The sequence below is a fragment of the Malaclemys terrapin genome, chromosome 20 (assembly GCF_027887155.1).
Source record: "Malaclemys terrapin pileata isolate rMalTer1 chromosome 20, rMalTer1.hap1, whole genome shotgun sequence".
Lineage (NCBI taxonomy): Eukaryota > Metazoa > Chordata > Testudines > Emydidae > Malaclemys > Malaclemys terrapin.
In genome coordinates, this window is record NC_071524.1 from 18,534,256 (window position 1) to 18,553,714 (window position 19,459).

The following is a 19,459-nucleotide window of genomic DNA, read 5'->3' on the forward strand; positions in this document are numbered from 1 at the left end:
CCCCTGGGCATCTTTCCACAGGTGACCCAAGTGCAGCAAGACCCCCAAGGAGACAAGGCAGAGCTGCTTACCCCCATGTCTTCATCATAGTAATCGTCATCCTCGTTCATTCCGCCACCTTTCCCCATTCCACTTCTGCTCCCACCTCTTCCTCTTCCCCTGCCCATCCCTTTGCTTCCTCTCCCTCTGGGACCACGCCCACGCCCCCGATTTAAACCTGAAATAGAGTAAAACAACATCATTATTTATACTTTTCCCCTCAAATAAAAGCTGACCATTATGATACCAGTGGCTGGCTCTACTCTCCGGACTGCGCAGAGCTCACGAGCACCATCTAATTCACTCGGCTCTGGGCTGTCACGTACCTCGCCCTCTGCCCTCTTTGCTCCTCCGGTACTGGTTGAGCTCTTTCGAATAGTCGTCGTAATCCTCGTCACCCATTGGCTCTTCATTGTCACCATACTGCAATTCAGAAAGAACAGAGTGCTCAGGGCACTGGACTCTTGGCCCAAAACTGATGCTCACCCCGCCACTTCTAATTCCAGAAAGGAATGTTCTCCCCCTTAACGCTCCCCATTTCTGGAGGACTCGGATACAGCTCAGTAACGGGCCTTACTTCTATTTCTTCCTCATACATCTCCTCCTCCTCTTCCGGATGTTCGCCTCTCCCTCTCCCACGGCCTCCTCGGCCCATGCCTCGCCCTCTCATTCCACCTCTGCCTCCACGCCCTCGGTATCCTCGGCCTCGGCCTCGACTGCCTGTAAAGCAAGCAAACAAGTGTCAGTCTGCTACCACAGTACTTGAACACTCAGACAGCCGCGTGGCTCCATGCCTGACAACTGGCTGTCTTTGGAGCAGGTACCAAGTCAGTTCACAGGAGTAACATGTTGTCTCTCACTTCCAGAGGACAATCAGATCAGCTTATGACAGCAAATGATCTCTTAGTTACTGCTAGTGAGATCAATGAGTTTGCGAGGGCGTGCTGGGACTTTTTAAGCCTACTAATACAACATAGGGTCACTTTCTTAAGGAACACAAACGTAAGTGCATACCTAATTGAAAGGAAAGTCAATGGCATTCCAGTAAGGGTTACCCATCACATTTAAATAGTGAAGAATATGGCAAAGACAATACACGCCGGGTACAATATCTGTACCATGCTTCTGCTTCAGGCTCTATCAACCTGTAACCAGAATCCATCAATCTGTGGTACTTACCTGCCCCCCATTACCACAGTATCTGAGCGCATCACAATCTCTAATGTATTTATCCTCACCACACCACTATGAGGGAGGGCAGGGCTACTCTCCCCATGTTACAGACAGGAAAACAGAGCTTCAGAGAGACACGGTAACCTGCCCAAGGTCCCACAAGAGCTCTGTGGAAAATCAGGGAACTGAACTCAGATCCTCCAAGCCCCAAGTTATCACCTCTACCACTCAGCGATCCTTCTAACAGAATGTATCTATATATGTATATATTACATACCTGGTTAGTGAAGACATCAAAACACTTGCCTCCTCCTTATAAGAGCAGGTTCTGTGTATTTTAGACTTTTGATAGAATAAATCTTGGTGCTATTTGGCTTTAAGTGGGTTAATGCTTTTTAATATTCTGAAGCAATTACTCTTAAAGTGGCTAGGACGTAAACATTTTAAAGCAGCCATTGTGAATGCAGGGCAATTACCGCACATAAAGTTTCATCCTTCCTGCAGGATCAGCAACATGCTACGCTTCAGAGTTTACTCTGAATATACTTTAACAGGATGAAATCGGACTTGCCATGTTATTCTGACTTTGTTTTCTTTGCACATAAAGGACACACTATTTTTTTCTACCTCACCTGTATTTTTAAATCTATCTAGACATAAGAGAAAGAATGTGCCTTTAAATATAAAGCTACAAAACTGGGATCTGGCCTTTGCCCTGGCAGAATAAAAGACGTCAAGAAATGGCTGTCTCTGGGTCTCGCTATGCAGCACTAATGAGTTATTTAGGCCCTGCCATTGCAACTGAAGCAGACCTCTGCTGTACCAGGGGCTCAGAGCGGGCACAGCATTCCACCTGCAAGCCGCCAACTACAAGATCAGAGCCTTACATGGTGACGGAGCATCAACCTTCATAAGCAAACTGTTGTAACATGTTGATTAGAAAAGTGGCTTGGCCTGGAAAGCGTGTTGGCAATGGCAGCCATACCTCGCCCCCGATGTGTCCCCTCCTTAGCTCGCCGGTACTGGTTCAGCTCTTTTGTGAAGTCGTCATACTCTTCTTTCCCCATGTCTTCATCTTCATCCCCCTCGTATTCGCCATAGGCCTCATTCTCGTAATCCTCATACATGCTGTAATTCTTGCTCTCCATTTTGGAGTAGCTCTTCTTTGGCAAGGGGGCACTGTGAGAGGACTGATACTGCTGGTGAGACTGAAAAAAGTAGACAGACAGGAAGGGTTAACAATGAAGCAAAGATCAATCTGAAACAGCATGGTGATGGCTGACGCACAGCAGGTCCCTGGGGCATGCCCTCTTTCCAGACTTGCCAAGGAATTGTGGAAGTAAAGCAGTCTTTATCCCCAAACCTGCAAAGCCGCAGCCCCCTCATGGTTTCATTTACTACCCACCATGCATCCCTTCCCTGGCAGCTTTCTCCCAGAACCTTCAGAACTCTGCAGAGACAGACAAGCTCCTCATCAAGATTGTGCGGTTAGAAGGGGTGTAATGGAGCCATCAGACAGAACTAGAAAGGGGAACTCATGTCATCTCCCCTGCATGCAGCAAGACAGGTCTCTATGTGCAAAGCCTGCAGCATTTCCAACCCAGTGCAAGAGAGAGCAGCTTTTTCCACAACTGGTTGATCGCAGATACTTACAAGAGGGTAAGGAGGGCTGTATTCCCGGTACTTTCTGTGCCCCTTCTCACTGGGGCTGAAATCAGAGTCCTCGCTGTAGTCAGAGAAGTCTTCACTGGAAGATGCATGGCGCTGCAAGGCATGGCAAACATATTGTATGATTTTAGTACAGAGGCTCTTATGCTCTAAGCTTGAATTCCAACTCTGTGGCCAGGCATCTGGACTGCCACACACAATATAAACGAGTCTTTCTGAAGGTAACTCAGATTCTGGCTTGCAAAAATCTTGACAGTGTTCCTTGAATTGAACATTTATGATACAAAAGACTTCTAGTGTATTTCAAACTTCATTAGAATCTGATGAAACAAACTGGTAACGTTCCCAATTCGGACGGAATCTATAGTGAAGGCAATTCATATCACACTGTCTGTTAGCTTGAGGGTCTCATAAACATCTTTGACTTTACAAGCCAGATATTTTAATTTACCATATACTAGTCTTCTTGCAAGCACAGGTGTTCACCAAAAAAAAAAATTAGTTTCCCAAATGAAATTGTTTTTCCTTTCCATTCTACCCACAGATATATGCAAACACAGAAAAAGAAGAGAGATTCCTTACTAGGGTATCTTCTACCTCCCCACCGTTTGTTTACTTGTTACCTCTTGCTGGATTATGTCTAATTTAAACAGTAAGCTCATATTTCTTTGTAAGTGAGGTACAATGCACTACATGGTGCCATAAGGATGGGCTACGTCCATATGGCAAGGCCTAAGGCAGGGAGATTCTGCCTAGGATACTACAGTTAATATGTTCTCTACAACAGTGGTTCTCAACCAGGAGTCCGGGATCCCCTGAGGGCCCACGAGCAGGTTTCAGGGGGTCTGTCACACAGGGCCAGCATCCGACTCACTGGGACGCTGGGCAGAAAGCTGAAGCCCCACTGCATGGAGCTGAAACCTGAGGCCCTGGGTTGAAGCCAAAGCCCGAGCAGTTTAGCTTAATGGGGCTCCCTGTGGCATGAGGCTCCACGCAATTGCCATTTGCTACCTCCTAACGCTGGCCCTGACTTTTATATGCAGAAAAGCAGTTGTTGTGACAGAGGTGGACTGTGGAGGTTTTACAGCATTGGGGGGGAGGAGGGGTGTTTGAGAAACCCAGCTCTACAAGGTAAGTATGTAAACGTAGCCATTGGAATCACTAGATATGTAGCCTCTTGGAGGAGTGGAGTTGGGATCCCTATTACCATACCTGACAGGAATAAGAGGACCCTGGAGGTTTGTTTACTCACTTTGTGCTTGGATTTCCTTTTCTTTTTTGCTCTTCTTTTCTCTTTCTCTCTCTCTCTCTCTTTCCTCCTCTTGCGCTTCATCCGCCGATGAGCCTTTTCTTCATCCGAGTCGCTTCTGTGCTTCTCTCCCTTCTCTTTCCGGCCCCTCTCATGGGACTCAGAGGCATTCTGGGGCTCCTCTCCCCCATCGTCCTCCAGCTCGCCTTCTTCCAGCTCCCCATCCTCCCTGCAAAGCAAACACTCACATTGGCATTTCACTCCTGACAAAATCACTCAAGGCACTCAAGCCAGCTGGACATCTTGGGGTTTCCTAAATCTAAAGGTAACACTAGTCCCAAATACCTTGGTTTGAGACATCTGTCACATTTGACTTTATCAATCCGTCTCACTGGAACATACAAATAGAGCCTATTCAAATCTCGCTCACTCTCTCTCTCTCACACATACACACACGCCTCAGACCAAAGTTCCCAGTTAAAGAAAGACAAGAGAGCTCTGCTATTTAACTGATTACATCTATGCACATTTTTAAAAAATGAAAGCCTATACAATAATTCTACTGAACAACATACGATAGCAGAGACTGCAAAATTACAGCTTCAAATCTTAGAGAACATTATCACAAATTCAATCAGCCTTAGAATTAAAGTCAATATACAACAAACCATGTGGTCCTACAAAAGATAAAAATAAAACAAATTATCCCAGAAACCCCATTATTCCTATTGTCTATCCTAATTATTATAGGAAATCCGGCAAATCATGTACTGAAGAAGCATGCAGCTCCTCTTCCAGGGGTTTTAGACAGGCAACTTCTTCTTATCTAAAAAGCATGTGTGTGTGTAAATTTAAATAAACAAACAAACATTTGGTTTCATCTATAATTATCTGGCCTTTTGCTTGGAAAGAATAGCTGTTTGAGTCCTCATTTCCAAGTGAGAATGCTGCCTTAAGAAAATTTAATTTGTCTCTTAATTTTGGATTGGTGAGACAAATCTGGAAACACACGCACTGCTGCTTCCTGATCTTTACATCACATTAGCAACAGAGGGTCCTGTGGCACCTTTAAGACTAACAGAAGTATTGGAGCATAAGCTTTTGGGGGTGAATGCCCACTTCATCAGATGCAAGTAATGGAAATTTCCAGAGGCAGGTATAAATCAGTGTGGAGATAACGAGGTTAGTTCAATCAGGGAGGGTGAAGAGCTCTGCTAGCAGTTGAGGTGTGAACACCAAGGGAGGAGAAACTGCTTCTGTAGTTGGATAGCCATTCACAGTCTTTGTTTAATCCTGATCTGATGGTGTCAAATTTGCAAATGAACTGGAGCTCAGCAGTTTCTCTTTGGAGTCTGATCCTGAAGTTTTTTTGCTATAAGATGGCTACCTTTACATCTGCTATTGTGTGGCCAGGGAGGTTGAAGTGTTCTCCTACAGGTTTTTGTATATTGCCGTTCCTGATATCTGACTTGTGTCCATTTATCCTTTTACGTAGTGACTGTCCAGTTTGGCCAATGTACATAGCAGAGGGGCATTGCTGGCACAGGATGGCATATACAACATTGGTGGACGTGCAGGTGAATGAGCCGGTAATGTTGTAGCTGATCTGGTTAGGTCCTGTGATGGTGTTGCTGGTGTAGATATGTGGGCAGAATTGGCATCGAGGTTTGTTGCATGGGTTGGTTCCTGAGTTACAGTTAGAGTTGTTATGGTGTGGTGCGTGGTTACTGGTGAGAATATGCTTAAGATTGGTGGGTTGTCTGTGGGCGAGGACTGGCCTGCCTCCCAAGGTCTGTGAAAGTGAGGGATCATTGTCCAGGATGGGTTGTAGATCACTGATGATGCGTTGGAGAGGTTTAAGCTGAGGACTGTAGGTGATGGCCAGTGGAGTTCTGTTGGTTTCTTTTCTGGGCCTGTCTTGTAGCAGGAGGCTTCTGGGTACACGTCTGGCTCTGTTGATTTGTTTCTTTATTTCCTTGTGTGGGTATCGTAGTTTTGAGAATGCTTGGTGAAGATCTTGTAGGTGTTGGTAGATACTTGACACCACATTAGGGTTCACACATAACTATGGTCATCATGAGATGAAATAAAACAAACCAAGATCTGAAATATCCTCAGAGGATTTTCCAGTCACATTCAGTTTAAGAATTACTGGGGTTTGGTTAAGTGAAGCTTTCTCCAAGCTCACAATAAATCAAATTTACAAATCAAGTAAGGGTGCAAACAGTACTTGAATTCTCTTTTTATACTGCTCACCCCTTCCTGAATCCTACAAATTCTCACATTCTTAATCTTGCTCTAATTTTTCATCTCTTCTATGCTCTGACTAGAGCAGTACATACTTATCACTGTTCAATTCTTTATTTAAAATGATGATTTTGAGTACGATGAATGGATGGAATTTTATCCCTGAGTTTGGAAAACAGGGTTTATATGCCACCAATTTAAGGGTAACCCTTTCCTCAAATGCCTTAGTAGCATGCAGTACCGCAGTGAAGGGAAACTTCCGAGGGAGGTTCCCCTTCTAACTCATCCCTTGTTGGGAACTCTATATGGGGTACTGGGTACAGAGGCAATGCTGTCCCTTAAGTAGCTATCAGCATGTCTGCTTTCACAGGGATCTTTCTATGTTGTCTTCATTGTTATTTATTTGGCAGACGTGCCCAAGATTAGCTTGGTGCTGTGCAGACATCTTGGAAGGCACTGTCCACCCCAGCGAGCATACAGTCTAAAACCCATTACAAGATCTCCCGCTCCTTTTCTGTTTAAGGCAAAGAACCACAATAATGGTGCCGTTACTACTTTTCAGTGGCAAGAATTCAAACAGAAACAGCATTTACGACAATAATCTTTGGCCCCTCTACAAAAACATCTCCTATTAATTTCACTGCTGTTGAAAGATGCTAAGATGGACAGCCCTAGAAACTGAAACCGAAACAGTGCCTTTAGCTGCAGACCAGATACAGCAGCAATGGTACAAAGGTCCACTCTCTACACGGCCCTCTGCTACTGTGTCTCACCCCTTCCACGGAGAGACGAGCTCTGGGGAAAGAAGGGACTTCAGTCATTCGACCTCCCCGCTGAAACTCTGCCACCAAGGGACCCGGTCTGTTTGTGGTTTTGGGGAATGATTTATCTGGATTTTACAAATGGTAAAAGGGCATCCCCCCACCCCCTTCCAGGACTCTGGATGCCCTTGGTAATCCCAACATTACATAAATGAACAGAGTAATCAATACCACCAGATTAAATCAAATAACCCACTGATCATGTAAATAGAAATTAATCGACCCCCTGTCACCACAAGCCCTGCTCAACACCACTCTCCCCGCAAGGCCAGAGAGGACAGACAGTAGGGTGACCAAATTTACCAAAGGGAAAATGAGACACCGCACGGGGCTGGCCCGAGCCCTCTCCCCACCTCAGCACGGGACTGGCCTGAGTACCTCTTCCCCGCACAGGGATAGCCTGAGCTGCTCGCCCAAGTCCCCTCCCTAGGCCCCCCCGCAATGAGGCTGAGGTCGCTGGTCTGCCCCCCCCCCCACGTGAGGTTGGGTTTGCTGGAACCCTGCCTGCCCCTGCACAATCCATGCCCCCCTGCAAGGGGCTGGCATATCTGCTCATTCCCCCGCATGTTCCCTCCCCACAGCACGCCACCTTTTTGACGAAAGCGGGCATCTGCCCAGTTTTCTCTTGCCAACTGATCAAGTCGGTAAAAGCAAACGGGACAAATGCCCACTTTTGCCAAAAAAGTCGGGTCGGCCGGGATAAGGTTTAAAAAAGGGACTGTTCTGGCCAAACGGGATTTATGGTCACCCTAACAAACAGACACTGTGATACACCGGTAGGTTAACAGGGACCTGGGGAGGATGCGAGTTCCAAAGTCCCAGGCCTTAATAAAAAACAATCTGGCAACAAACCCCTCTAGCCTATACTGATGGGACCCCAGCTCAGGTGCCTCCTTTGATTGCAGCTATGACAGTGTCATGGGGCAGAGGCATTTCTTAGACAGGGAGATCCCAGACTATTTACAGCCATATAATTCAAAACCAACATCTTAAAATCCATCCAGAATTCAGCATACAGCTAGGGCAGGTCATGCATCACAGGTCTAATGTGCTCACAGAAATAAACACTGATTAACAAGCAAGCCGACAAATTCTGCACCAGCTGCAGTTTCCAAACAGATTTAAGAAGTATCCGCGTGTAGAGCACATGTCGGTATCTAATTTCAAAGGCAGAGATGACAGTGGCAGAGTCTACATCTGAAAGGAACGGGAACAACTTCCTCGCTGCCAATGGATGGGAAAAGGCCAAAGCGGCTGTAGCTGCTACCTGCTCTTCTAGCAGCAGGTAGGAATCTCATTAGACACCGCCATCCCCAGGTCAGGAACCAGGTCAACCACAGGCAGTCAGTCGCACACCTTGAAGGGACAGAAATAATCCCTGCAATCTCCTCTGGTAAACTCACCAATCCGACCAACATCACCACAGCTTATCTGGTTGAGTCTCGGCCAGCTAGCCCTCAGTCACACCCCAATGTATCCCGGACAGTGAGCAATGCAGTTCACACTTCTGAAGTTATTTTGAACGGACTAAGGCCCTGCAACTCATTACACAAACAGCTGAACAGACATTAGAAGACAAAATTTGGTCATCATCCGCTTGGACTGGATGGAAACCAGCTCTAGCCCCTTAGAGATCGAACACTCCAGATCCCACCATTGCCAATTTTCCTGAGCCATCCATTCCCACTATAATCCAAAATTCCAAACCTGTTTTAGTTGGTATTTGCAACATCTGAATAACAGATTTGTTCAATCCAAGATCAGGCTTGCTGCAGGACTACCTGGTCCTGCAAGCATGTGGAATTTTGAAAGGCAAGCACCAGTTGAATAAACTTCAACTAGTCACTGAAAGTACTCAGTGCCCATCCAAGGTTCATGTTCCACACTTCCAAATGGCACAAAGTGAGAGTGCCTGGAACAATATCTGGTGAATTCAGATCCTATACACATTTCTGACAGAGTCAAATAATAAATGTATAAAGCCAATGAGAAAAAAAAGGTTAAATAACTAATTTCCCCTTCCAGTAGCCATTTCCCTTTGTCCCCACAACAATTACCTCAGACACTCCAGAATCTCAAAATAATGGTTCAATACAATACCAGGTGCCTGACAACCCTTTCTCCATCCCCCAACAAATTATGCTTAACTACTAGTTCAAAACAAAAGCCCCTCTAAGGTCACCAAATCTCAGCAAGTTATGATTTCCAAGGAAACACTTCCAAAGTCTAACGCACACATGACAAATCGAAAACATACGAGACACTAGGAGTACACATAACATGAAAGATTTTCCTCCCTTTAGAGCAGTCAGAGAGAAGGCAAGAATCCCTGAGTTCTAACATTATATTTGCCTTGGCAGTGGCTAGTTGGTTTTCATCTTCCTCTGTAGCACTGAGAAGGCACTATGTTAGGATCAGCCAGGAGAATCCTCCATGACTGATTCTCTGCAATCACAAAGGACCCAGGACACTGGTGAATCCGACTCCTTCTAGAAAATAGGAAAATCAACTCTGGACTAGATGAACCAACATTTTTCATGGGGTTGGAGCTAATTTAAAATGTCAGTTTCACAAAGGAAAAAAAACGGTGTTTAAACTTTTATACTAGCATCCCAGAAACAATGGAAACCCCATTATTTCAGACATTTACAATCAGATGGGAGAATGATGTAGAAAAAAAAATACTAACAGGAACAATCATGCACTGGCCACAAAGGACTGGGCTTCAAGAGACTCAGGGTATATCTACACTAGAAATGTACCAATGTAGTGTAGACCCTTACTAAAGTGCCATAGTAAATCCATCTTATCAATAGGTGGTAGCTAGATTGACGGAATTCTTCCATCAACCTAGCAGTGTCCAGTGTGTAGCTGGATATAGTACCACTCCCCCACACACACTCCGCGCAGACTATGTTGTGAGAAGAAACAAGCCGGGCAGGCTATTTAGAGTATTAATATTCTCCTATGGCAACTGCTGATGAGCCACTATTTTAAAGGCCTGCTGTGGTATGGTAAATTCATTCAACGACGTATGTTTTGGCATGCATGCTATTATCCACGGGGAAAAAAGACTATTCCCATTAGCACTGCTCTGCTTAAATCAGCATTACCTTCCCCGAAGCACCTGCCAACTGGGCATTGCAAGACTGCTCTTAATTTCCTACCTTCCCTGTTGGCTTTAAATAGGAACAAGTGCTCCCGTCAATATCAGGTTGCAATCACCCTAATTGCAATTCCCAGCAGTCAGAACAACTGTCATTTCTGTTGAGTAAAGTACACAGTTCTTCAGCTCTGCTTTGAATTACTCTGGCCTATGAACAGTTTGGAGAAAGGAATTTATCAGCCTGTTCTATCAAGGCATTTATGAAGAGCAAGAGGACAATCTGGAAGTAAGCGTAAAAGCCTGTGGCTACTGCGAGGCAATTTGTGAAACAGTTGCTGGGACTCTAAACAGAACTAATTCTGGTGATACAAGTTACTTTCATCATTGTACAAATCTTCCATAGAATAAGAGAGTGTCTAATACCTCGCTTTTATACAAATGTTTAGATATCAAGCAAAATCTTGGGAGAAATGGCACAGCGTAGCACCCACCATGGGGCAAGGAGCCACATATTCCTGAATTCCTTAACTCAGGTTCTGCCACCGACTCATTTTAGTAGCTTTGGTCCCATTATTTAATCTCTCAATCTCAATTTCCCAGTCTGTAAAATGGAGATTATAATACCTACCTCAGAGCGAGCGTGTGAGGGTTAATTCATTAGTATAGGGGAAAGTACTTTGAGCTCTTTGGACAGAAGGACTCTAGAGGGCTTAATATTATTTCATCATTAACTTTGGTTTTGGGTTTTCACACAAACAAAATAGAAAATAACACCAGAATCTGAAATCTGGCAAATTATAGTGGCATCTGAAAGTTAGGGTGAGTAAAACTATGAATTAAAAAGTTTGAATAAAAATGATTATAAAGTGACAAGGCTGTGCCAATTTCATAAGCGAGCTCACCATTTGCATTCACTGTGGTTATACAGTAAAGAAGCCAAGTTGGTAAAGTGGCTAACGTATTTGTAGAGAAGAATGCTGACTGTGGGAAAATCCTTAGCTAAGTGTGTACCTATCTTGTGGCCTTCCTATAGCCCCTTCACACTTTTTCTATTAAGGGCCGTCTCCAGTACAGAGCACGCTGCTGTCTTAGCAGAATGCTGAACTTTATCCATAGCACTACATCTATGACATCACAATCATAGTAATGACCTAAACACAGTACTGTGAACCAGCTGCCATCTCAAGCAGATACAGTGTCATAAAGGTGAACTCTCTCATATCACAGCAGCAGAGAAAACAAAATTATTATTCACACCAGCATAAATCCGAAAAAAATAGGGAAAAGTGTGGCCTTTTGGAAAACAATTTCAAGTTTTCTGTTTTCTTCTCTTTTAACCATTATATTGTAATCGATTCTAAAATGGGACACCAGGTGTTTAGAAAGATTTTTTAAATCATAGAAATAAGTAGCAAAAATAATACATGGTTTTTATGTAAAAATAGGAAATTTGGTGTATGCTCAAGGTCTTTCGCTACCACACACTGTTAGAATTTACAGAAATTAGAACGTCACATTTATCCGAACTATTTCAGAACTTTGATTGACATTTTTTCTGATGAACTGAAGTTGAACAGGTGTATATATGCACATATGGAATGTTAAATCATCCATTGGGATTATGGGGATTAAAGCACTATAATGCAATATTATGCACAAAGGAGAGGTAAGAAAGAATTTTGCTCTGAATAATCTTGCACTTATGAGCTTAATAAATCCCCTGCCCTTAAATATTAATTTTTTGCCCTCTGTTTTCTTTTAACAATAACGTTTCATGTGAATACAGGAAACAACCACAATTTTTATGTAATAACAGCATTTCTACTGTGCAAAAGTATCTATTAAAAACAATTCAGGTGCTTTTTAAAAATAATTCAAAATGGCTTAGAAAAATTAAGGGCTAAATATTTACAAAGTTCTATTTCATATAACTAAACAATACTTGGTTGAACTTGGAAAAACTCATATGAAACTGAAAAATTATGAGAACATTTTGCACAGTGGGCATAACTGACAGCTGTAACTGAGATAGTTTACTAGTTATGCTAAAGATTTTATAATTATTTTCCGCATCACAGCTACAAAAGTTGGTCCAGAATAACATGCTCTCCCGCATCTGCCAACTTCATATGGAAACAAGTGGTTTTACTATCTATGGAAGCTGGAAAGGGAAGAGAAGGAAGTTTGTCTGACTCAAGGGAAAGAAAACATTGCTCTGTAAACCCATCTGTTACAAAACATGGGAGTATCTTATTTACAGTTATAAAAAACAGCTTTATCCAAAGTGTCAGTCACAGTGGAGGAGAATTAGGATGGTGATTAATATCTGGTCTGCCTGACTACTGCAGAAAACCTTCCTTTTTACAATAGTCGTTTGCACAACAGGTGCAGTTGAGCATGAAATCCCATGTACAGTGCGATCTGTTTTAGTGGAGTGGATCCACAGACTACAAAACCTGAACGTTAACATACAAAGAAAAATGGCTACAAGGTAACTGAGGTCAGCATAAAAGAACGCAAAAAATGTGGCGAAAATGCATCTTTTCAAAGCAATAGAAGGGGTGGCTCTGTTAGAAAATGAACCACAAACACAGGTTAACAGGAAGTTTACTGGACCGAAAAGCCTGCAAGATCTAATCTCACAATCATGAAATATTAACTTCTAATTTTGTGTGAATTTAAACAAAATAAATGAAACCCTAGCTAGACTGTATAGCACATTTCCCTATTCTTGGGATAAATGTCTCTCTTCTACCTCAAGAAAGGTATGATCCGGAGGGTTTAAGATGAATTCTGTTTTCTATTAATAATCTGATTTTTTTACAGCACATTCCATAGGGGAGGAAAAAAACTACACAACAAAATCAGCAAAAAGAAGAAGAAAAGCTGAAAACTAGCAAGAAAGCCATTAAACTAGCTGAACATGCAGGAAATGAAGAAAACTTCATGTAGGAGTGGGAAGAGACTATTCTAGTTGAGAACAAGTATCCATCCAGTCATGCAATGGTGCATCCACAGCATCTTTCTGAACAAGGTTTAAAAGGCTTTTTCCTGGTTTTGCAGTATGTACAGCAGGGTGGAGATCTTGTGTTGTTTTACGGTGCTTTGTGGCTCTTTTTAATGTAGGCAGTGGCACACTGTCTTAGGTTATTACTTGAGTTCTGTAAAGGCCGTCAAAGGCCTGAATGGACAGGACATCTCTGCATTAAAGATGGGATTTTCAAAGGAACCTAAGAGAATTACATGTCTATCTATCTCAATACGATTTGAAGTCCTACCTCCCTCAATACAAATATTGGTTAATTCACTAAAACCCTGAGAAACTCGGTACAATCCTGAAGCAAAAACAGAACTGGCCAGAACCTGCCTCTTTTCTGTTCCTTCAGAGTGTTGCCATCTTGGATTTTTACCTCAAGATGGTAACAGCGTGAATAAGGTCAACTGAGAAACCAGGAGAATATTCACTTTGCAAACTGGTGTGGCCTCAAGAATGCAGTGTACTGTGTTACCTACAGAACCATTCAGGTTGAAGCAGAAATTCCATCCCAAGTTTCTCAGCCTTTCTGCAAGCTACCTTCCATTCAATGCCTTTCTTCAAACTGGGATATCAACTGTGGGTTCTCCACAGGGAGTTCTACGAGACATTCCTCTCAACCCAAGGTAAAACACTAATGTCATTCCTGAACTGGGGTCTCGCTCACTGCCTCTTAGTTTGTAACTACTGCTTTTCTTTTCTATTTTGAAGGGACTTTTATACTGGGGAAAACTTTCACACACTGCTTTAAAACATAATCCAGCTCTCACTTGGCATGTTTTTGCCGATTGCTAACTACTGAAGTCACTGAGTTTAGACAGTTGGCTCCTTCCCACCCGTTACTCGATCTTGCAGTGAAGTAATAATGTTGTTTTGATATTCTAGACACTGCTACAGCACTAGATGATGTCACAAACCCAGGAGTATAACAAGGCTATTGAAAAGGACACTGTTCTGGGGTTCGGGATTTGCTTTAATCACTTCTCAACCAGTGCCATAAAATACTGCTAGACCAAAGGACCAACACTAGTTTTTGCAAGGGCTGGTATCTTGTGAAGCAGCGGTTGAAAAATAAAATACCATATACCCAAGCTTTCAACTTTCCGAAGGGGTACACTCTTCACTTCTAGTCCATCAGGTCACAGGATATCAGGTCATAAGACTAAATCATTCCGAATACCATCTTGCTTCATCTATCTGCACTTCAATTCTCACCTGACATTATTAGTGGCTAATTCAAGAACTGCTAAAACTAGAAATTTTTGCCTTAAACCACCTGGAAGAAACCAAGTAATCAAAAATATTAACAAACATTTAGGCATGTGTTGAATTTACTACGAAAAGCAATTCCATTGATTTCCATGGGCCTACTCAAAGCAGTAAAGTTAAACCCATGCCTGTACGTGTGATTGAGGCCGGAGTCTTGAGTGCTGGATTACGGTCATTACAGAACTGAAAATGCAGGATTGTAATCAGAAGAAAACGTTAAAAGATTGAGTGTCACTTCATTTACTCACATTTAAAAAACTCCAAAACTTGAATGTTCATTTTGTGAAATCTCTGAACAATTCCACAAAACTTGGCAGTTTAAGATTCTACTGCTTCTGATTTTACAATTCCTATTTCCATGAAGAAGTGGCACTACATTAGCCCAATAAAGTGGAAATTAGTATAAGATTCTCCTCCACCAAATATCTAGTTTCTCAGCTGCATTTGGCCATTCTAGTTCCAATGACAGTGGATTCAGAAACTCCTGATGACATCAGTCAATAGTAGATTAAGACTCAAAAAGCCTTTCAGATGTTGCTTGGAAAATGATCTACTATGGAGGTATAAAAATTAACTTTTATTTAAATTTTGTGGAACAACTGAGAGGTTTAACATGAGGATTTTATAAAAAATAATAATATGGCTTTAACAAATTAGGAGAAATCCATACTGTCAGGTCCCACTCCTCATGAACTGCCAGAGCTAGAAACATCTTAGCCAGGTACGTAAACATTTTCCAGCTCTGACCCTGGCCCATTGATCAAAGAGACATTTCAATCCTTATGACTTCATAGCAAAAGTAAGCTGCCAGAGGTAGGATGTTAGGGAGAAAGGTCCCATTATAAAATACATCTAAAATAATAGCAAACGGAATAATACAAGTAAATTGCATTTTTTACACCCCCCCCCATTGTACTCAATTGTGAAAGTCCCCTTTACAATGCACCAACATTTGCAACAAAAATCCTCCACTAGTCTTAACAATGGATTACGAGTGTTTGTGCTGTTTTATAATTGACGTTTTCTAACAAATGTATACAAGTTTCTAAATTTTTTTTTTTTTGCAGTGGAAGAAGAGTAAACAAGGGGGAAATGAAACACCACAGTTCCTCATAAATATACTTGTGAGTGCTTTTAAGAAACTAATTTTGTCTTTTCCACATAAGAAAAACGTAAACTGGATGGAATACTCCAGGACAATATGTGTGGTTTTGTTCAATATGAAAGACAGAAGGAATGACTGAGGATTTTTTTTGGGGGGGGGTAGGGGGCAGTATATTGTACACTGAGGGGATACATGAGCTAATTTATTTCATGTAAGTATTGTGAGGAACAAACTTATATGAACTTTTCATAATACATTGGATAAACAAAGGGATCATGGAAACACAGGCAGAAGAGAAACTAGGACATTGTAAAACAGATTCCTATAAACAGTGTGCTTATACTGTACATCACTACTTGTCCTGCTTAAACTTCTCCAGGTATCAACTAGAACACTCTAAAAGGGGATTGGGGCCGGGGGAGAGAATGTGTGATGACATTTGGGAAACAGTGATTTCTTTTGCCACAATTTTTTTTGCACACTTGTGAGTTGGTCACCAAATATTTTTAACAGGACAGTCTGCCTGCTTTCAACATAATGGAATGAGGATGGAGTTTGCAAACAAAGTAATGGATCCACATCCTGTTTCTAGATGGAATCAAGGGGTTTGAGCTAGCTGACCTTTCACTCTGGTACCCGTGCCGTTTAAACGTCACAGCAGACCTATTTTGGGAGAAAACTGTGTGCTTTTGTGACTTTTTTTAGTTCACGTCTGTGGGGTGCATGAATCTAAAAGTCAAGTCAACACAAAGGGGCAGAATCCCGCTTGGTTTGTATACATACTGTATTAACTCATTCCTTACATGAAATGTATAAAAGGATGGTCTCCGGACTTTTTTTTTGGTGGTGGGGAAAAGAAAGGAAAACGTATAATTGAATTATTCAATAAAAGAGAATACTTACCACCCCAACCCCTGCATCACATGAAATACAGAACTCCTTAGAGAGGAAGACACACTAATACATACAAGCAGCTCTCTGTACTACACAACTGCCTTCATAGGGGAGTGGGAAGGGGAGCATCTCTCTCTCTCTGTCTCTCTCTCACAAACATACATGATTAAGCTGTTTATTTTTGTGCACTGCATACAATAATCTCTGGCTCTACCTTTTCAAATGACAGCAAGTGCTAATACTAGCAAAGGGAACAGTTGCACTTATGTTTCTTTGGCAGGGGAAAGGTGTTTCACATACATCTCTGAGGATAAAAGGAGAGAGGGTTTTCCTGGGGGACTATAAACCTTTCAGTACCTTGATAGACTGGGATCACTTGAGATTCCAGCTGTGGAAGGGAGTCTCTCTATATAAAGGGGGGAGGGGAACCAAGGGGGTATTACTGCTCAACACATCCCATACCACTACACACTCCTCATTACACCCCAGGTGCCTTTCTGCCCACACTGCTCTCCCTAAAGCCCCCCTGTGGCCTGCACGGGTCCATGAAGCCACTGAGAACAAAGGGGACATTAATGAGGCCAGCACTGCCCAGCTGGGCTATGGGGTCCATGGCCTCATTAAGGCGTCCACAAAGCCTTCCCTTAACCCCTCCAAAAGCTGGAAGCCCAGAAGAGCCCCCCCAGCCCCCCCCTTGGAGCCTCTCCCTGCCCCTAGTGCCAGCAGCTCAGCTCCCTGCCCTAGTCTCAGGAGCATAACCGCTGCCTCCCCCCGGCCCCTAACTCTGCCCCCCTGCGCTCCTCTCTGGCTCTGCCCCCCCCAATCCCTGCTGCTCCCCGGCCCTGTCCCCCTTTTCCTAGGACCCCTAATGCTCCGCCCAAGGGCTGCCCCAAATACCCCCCCCCCCAAGACAATGCCCCTGGCTGATCTCAGGCCCTGTCCCCCAGGTCCCCCCCCCGAGGGCCCCGGGCCCCCCCTGCTTCTGACCCCCCCGATCGCAGGCCCTCCCCCCCCAAGCTGCCCCCTCCCCCTGAGGCTCCCCCCCCCCGGATCTTGCCCCCCTGCCTGATCTCAGGCCCTGCCCCCCCCCGGGCCCCCTGCCCTGCCTCAGGCCTGCCCCCCGGCCCCCCCCGTCTCAGGCCCTGCCCCCGTCTCCCAGGTGACCGCCGCTGGCTGCCCGCGGGGGCCCCTGGCTCCGTGTCCCCCCCGGCGGCCCAGCCCCCCCCAAACCTGGTCCGGCGGGCCGGACGGACACACGGACAGACAGAGGCGCTCGGGAGAGGCGGTTACTGGACCTTTCGTCCGGGCCGTGGTGGTGGAGTTGTGGCGGCGGCCGGGGGAGGCCGCAGCTGCCGCTGTCGTGGTGGTGGCAGGACGGAGATGGGGGGGCGGAGTGCGGGCTGGGGGGGGAGGCGGCGGCGGCGGGGGGGACACTCGGGCTCTCCACGGCCATGGGGGGGCACACGGGGCACAGTCACTGTACGGGGGGGCTCACTCGGCGCGGCCCCGCGCTCCGCGGCGAAGCACACAAAATGGCGCCCGCCGGGCACGCAGCCGCGCCGAGGCAGCGCCCCGCGCGGCCGGCGGAAACGGGCGGAGGTGGCCGAAGCGGGGCCGGAAAGGGCCGAAGGGGAGCCGAGCGGCGGCGGAAGGAGCCGAGCGCGAGCGGAGATTGCCGAAGAAGGGGGAAGCCGGATGAAGGCAAGCGAAGGGAGCGGCTGCCAGGGCGAACTGGCTGCGGGGGGGGGGGGGGTTGACTTGTTCAGCCGCGGCCCCCGTGTCTGGGTCACTGGCCAACCCCCCCCTGCACCTGGTGCCCCCCTCCTGACCTCCCTGCTCTGCACCCAGCACCCCCCATCTCTGGGTCACTGACCCCCCCCCATGCACCTGTTGCCCCCTTGCTGAGCTCCCTGCTCTCCACCCCCCCATCTCTGGGTCACTGACCCCCCCCATGCACCTGGTGCCCCCTTGCTGAGCTCCCTGCTCTCCACCCCCCCATCTCTGGGTCACTGACCCCCCCCCATGCACCTGGTGCCCCCCTCCTGACCTCCCTGCTCTGCACCCAGCACCCCCCATCTCTGGGTCACTGACCCCCCCCCATGCACCTGTTGCCCCCTTGCTGAGCTCCCTGCTCTCCACCCCCCCATCTCTGGGTCACTGACCCCCCCCATGCACCTGGTGCCCCCTTGCTGAGCTCCCTGCTCTCCACCCCCCCATCTCTGGGTCACTGACCCCCCCCCATGCACCTGGTGCCCCCCTCCTGACCTCCCTGCTCTGCACCCAGCACCCCCCATCTCTGGGTCACTGACCCCCCCCCATGCACCTGTTGCCCCCTTGCTGAGCTCCCTGCTCTCCACCCCCCCATCTCTGGGTCACTGACCCCCCCCATGCACCTGGTGCCCCCTTGCTGAGCTCCCTGCTCTCCACCCCCCCATCTCTGGGTCACTGACCCCCCCCCATGCACCTGGTGCCCCCCTCCTGAGCTCCCTGCTCTGCACCCAGCACCCCCCATCTCTGGGTCACTGACCCCCCCCCCATGCACCTGTTGCCCCCTTGCTGAGCTCCCTGCTCTCCACCCCCCCATCTCTGGGTCACTGACACCCCCCCCCCATGCACCTGGTGCCCCCCTGCTGAGCGTCCTACTCTCCACCCCCCATCTCTGGGTCACTGACCCCCTGTTACCTGGTGCCCTCCTCCTGAGCGTCCTACTCTGCACCCCACCCAGGCCTCCTGAGCTCTCCACCCTGATTCCCCATCCCACCGGGCTGCTCTGCCAGTACCCAGGCCTGGAGGGCAAGCAGAAGCCTGGGGCAGGGTACTGTTTAGCAGATGAAGGGTCTAGCTGTGTCCAGGG

At 46.0% G+C, this 19,459-nt stretch overlaps 1 protein-coding gene across 4 annotated transcripts in view; it reads right to left on the bottom strand.

Annotated features, from left to right (window-relative positions):
- ZC3H4 (zinc finger CCCH-type containing 4) overlaps positions 1–18,289 on the bottom strand; it is a 29,678-nt gene extending 11,389 nt beyond the window's left edge. The window contains exons 1-7 of one of the 4 annotated variants that reach the window (XM_054009800.1): positions 17,901–18,289; positions 4,133–4,358; positions 2,866–2,976; positions 2,198–2,408; positions 617–759; positions 366–462; positions 72–217 (exon numbers count right to left, since the gene is read on the bottom strand). In XM_054009800.1, the coding sequence (XP_053865775.1) occupies positions 72–217; positions 366–462; positions 617–759; positions 2,198–2,408; positions 2,866–2,976; positions 4,133–4,358; positions 17,901–18,058 (1,092 nt within the window). In that variant the 5' untranslated portion in view covers positions 18,059–18,289. The other 3 variants (XM_054009799.1, XM_054009798.1, XM_054009801.1) reach the window with 3 other exon arrangements.
- Between the last annotated feature and the right edge of the window lie 1,170 nt (positions 18,290–19,459).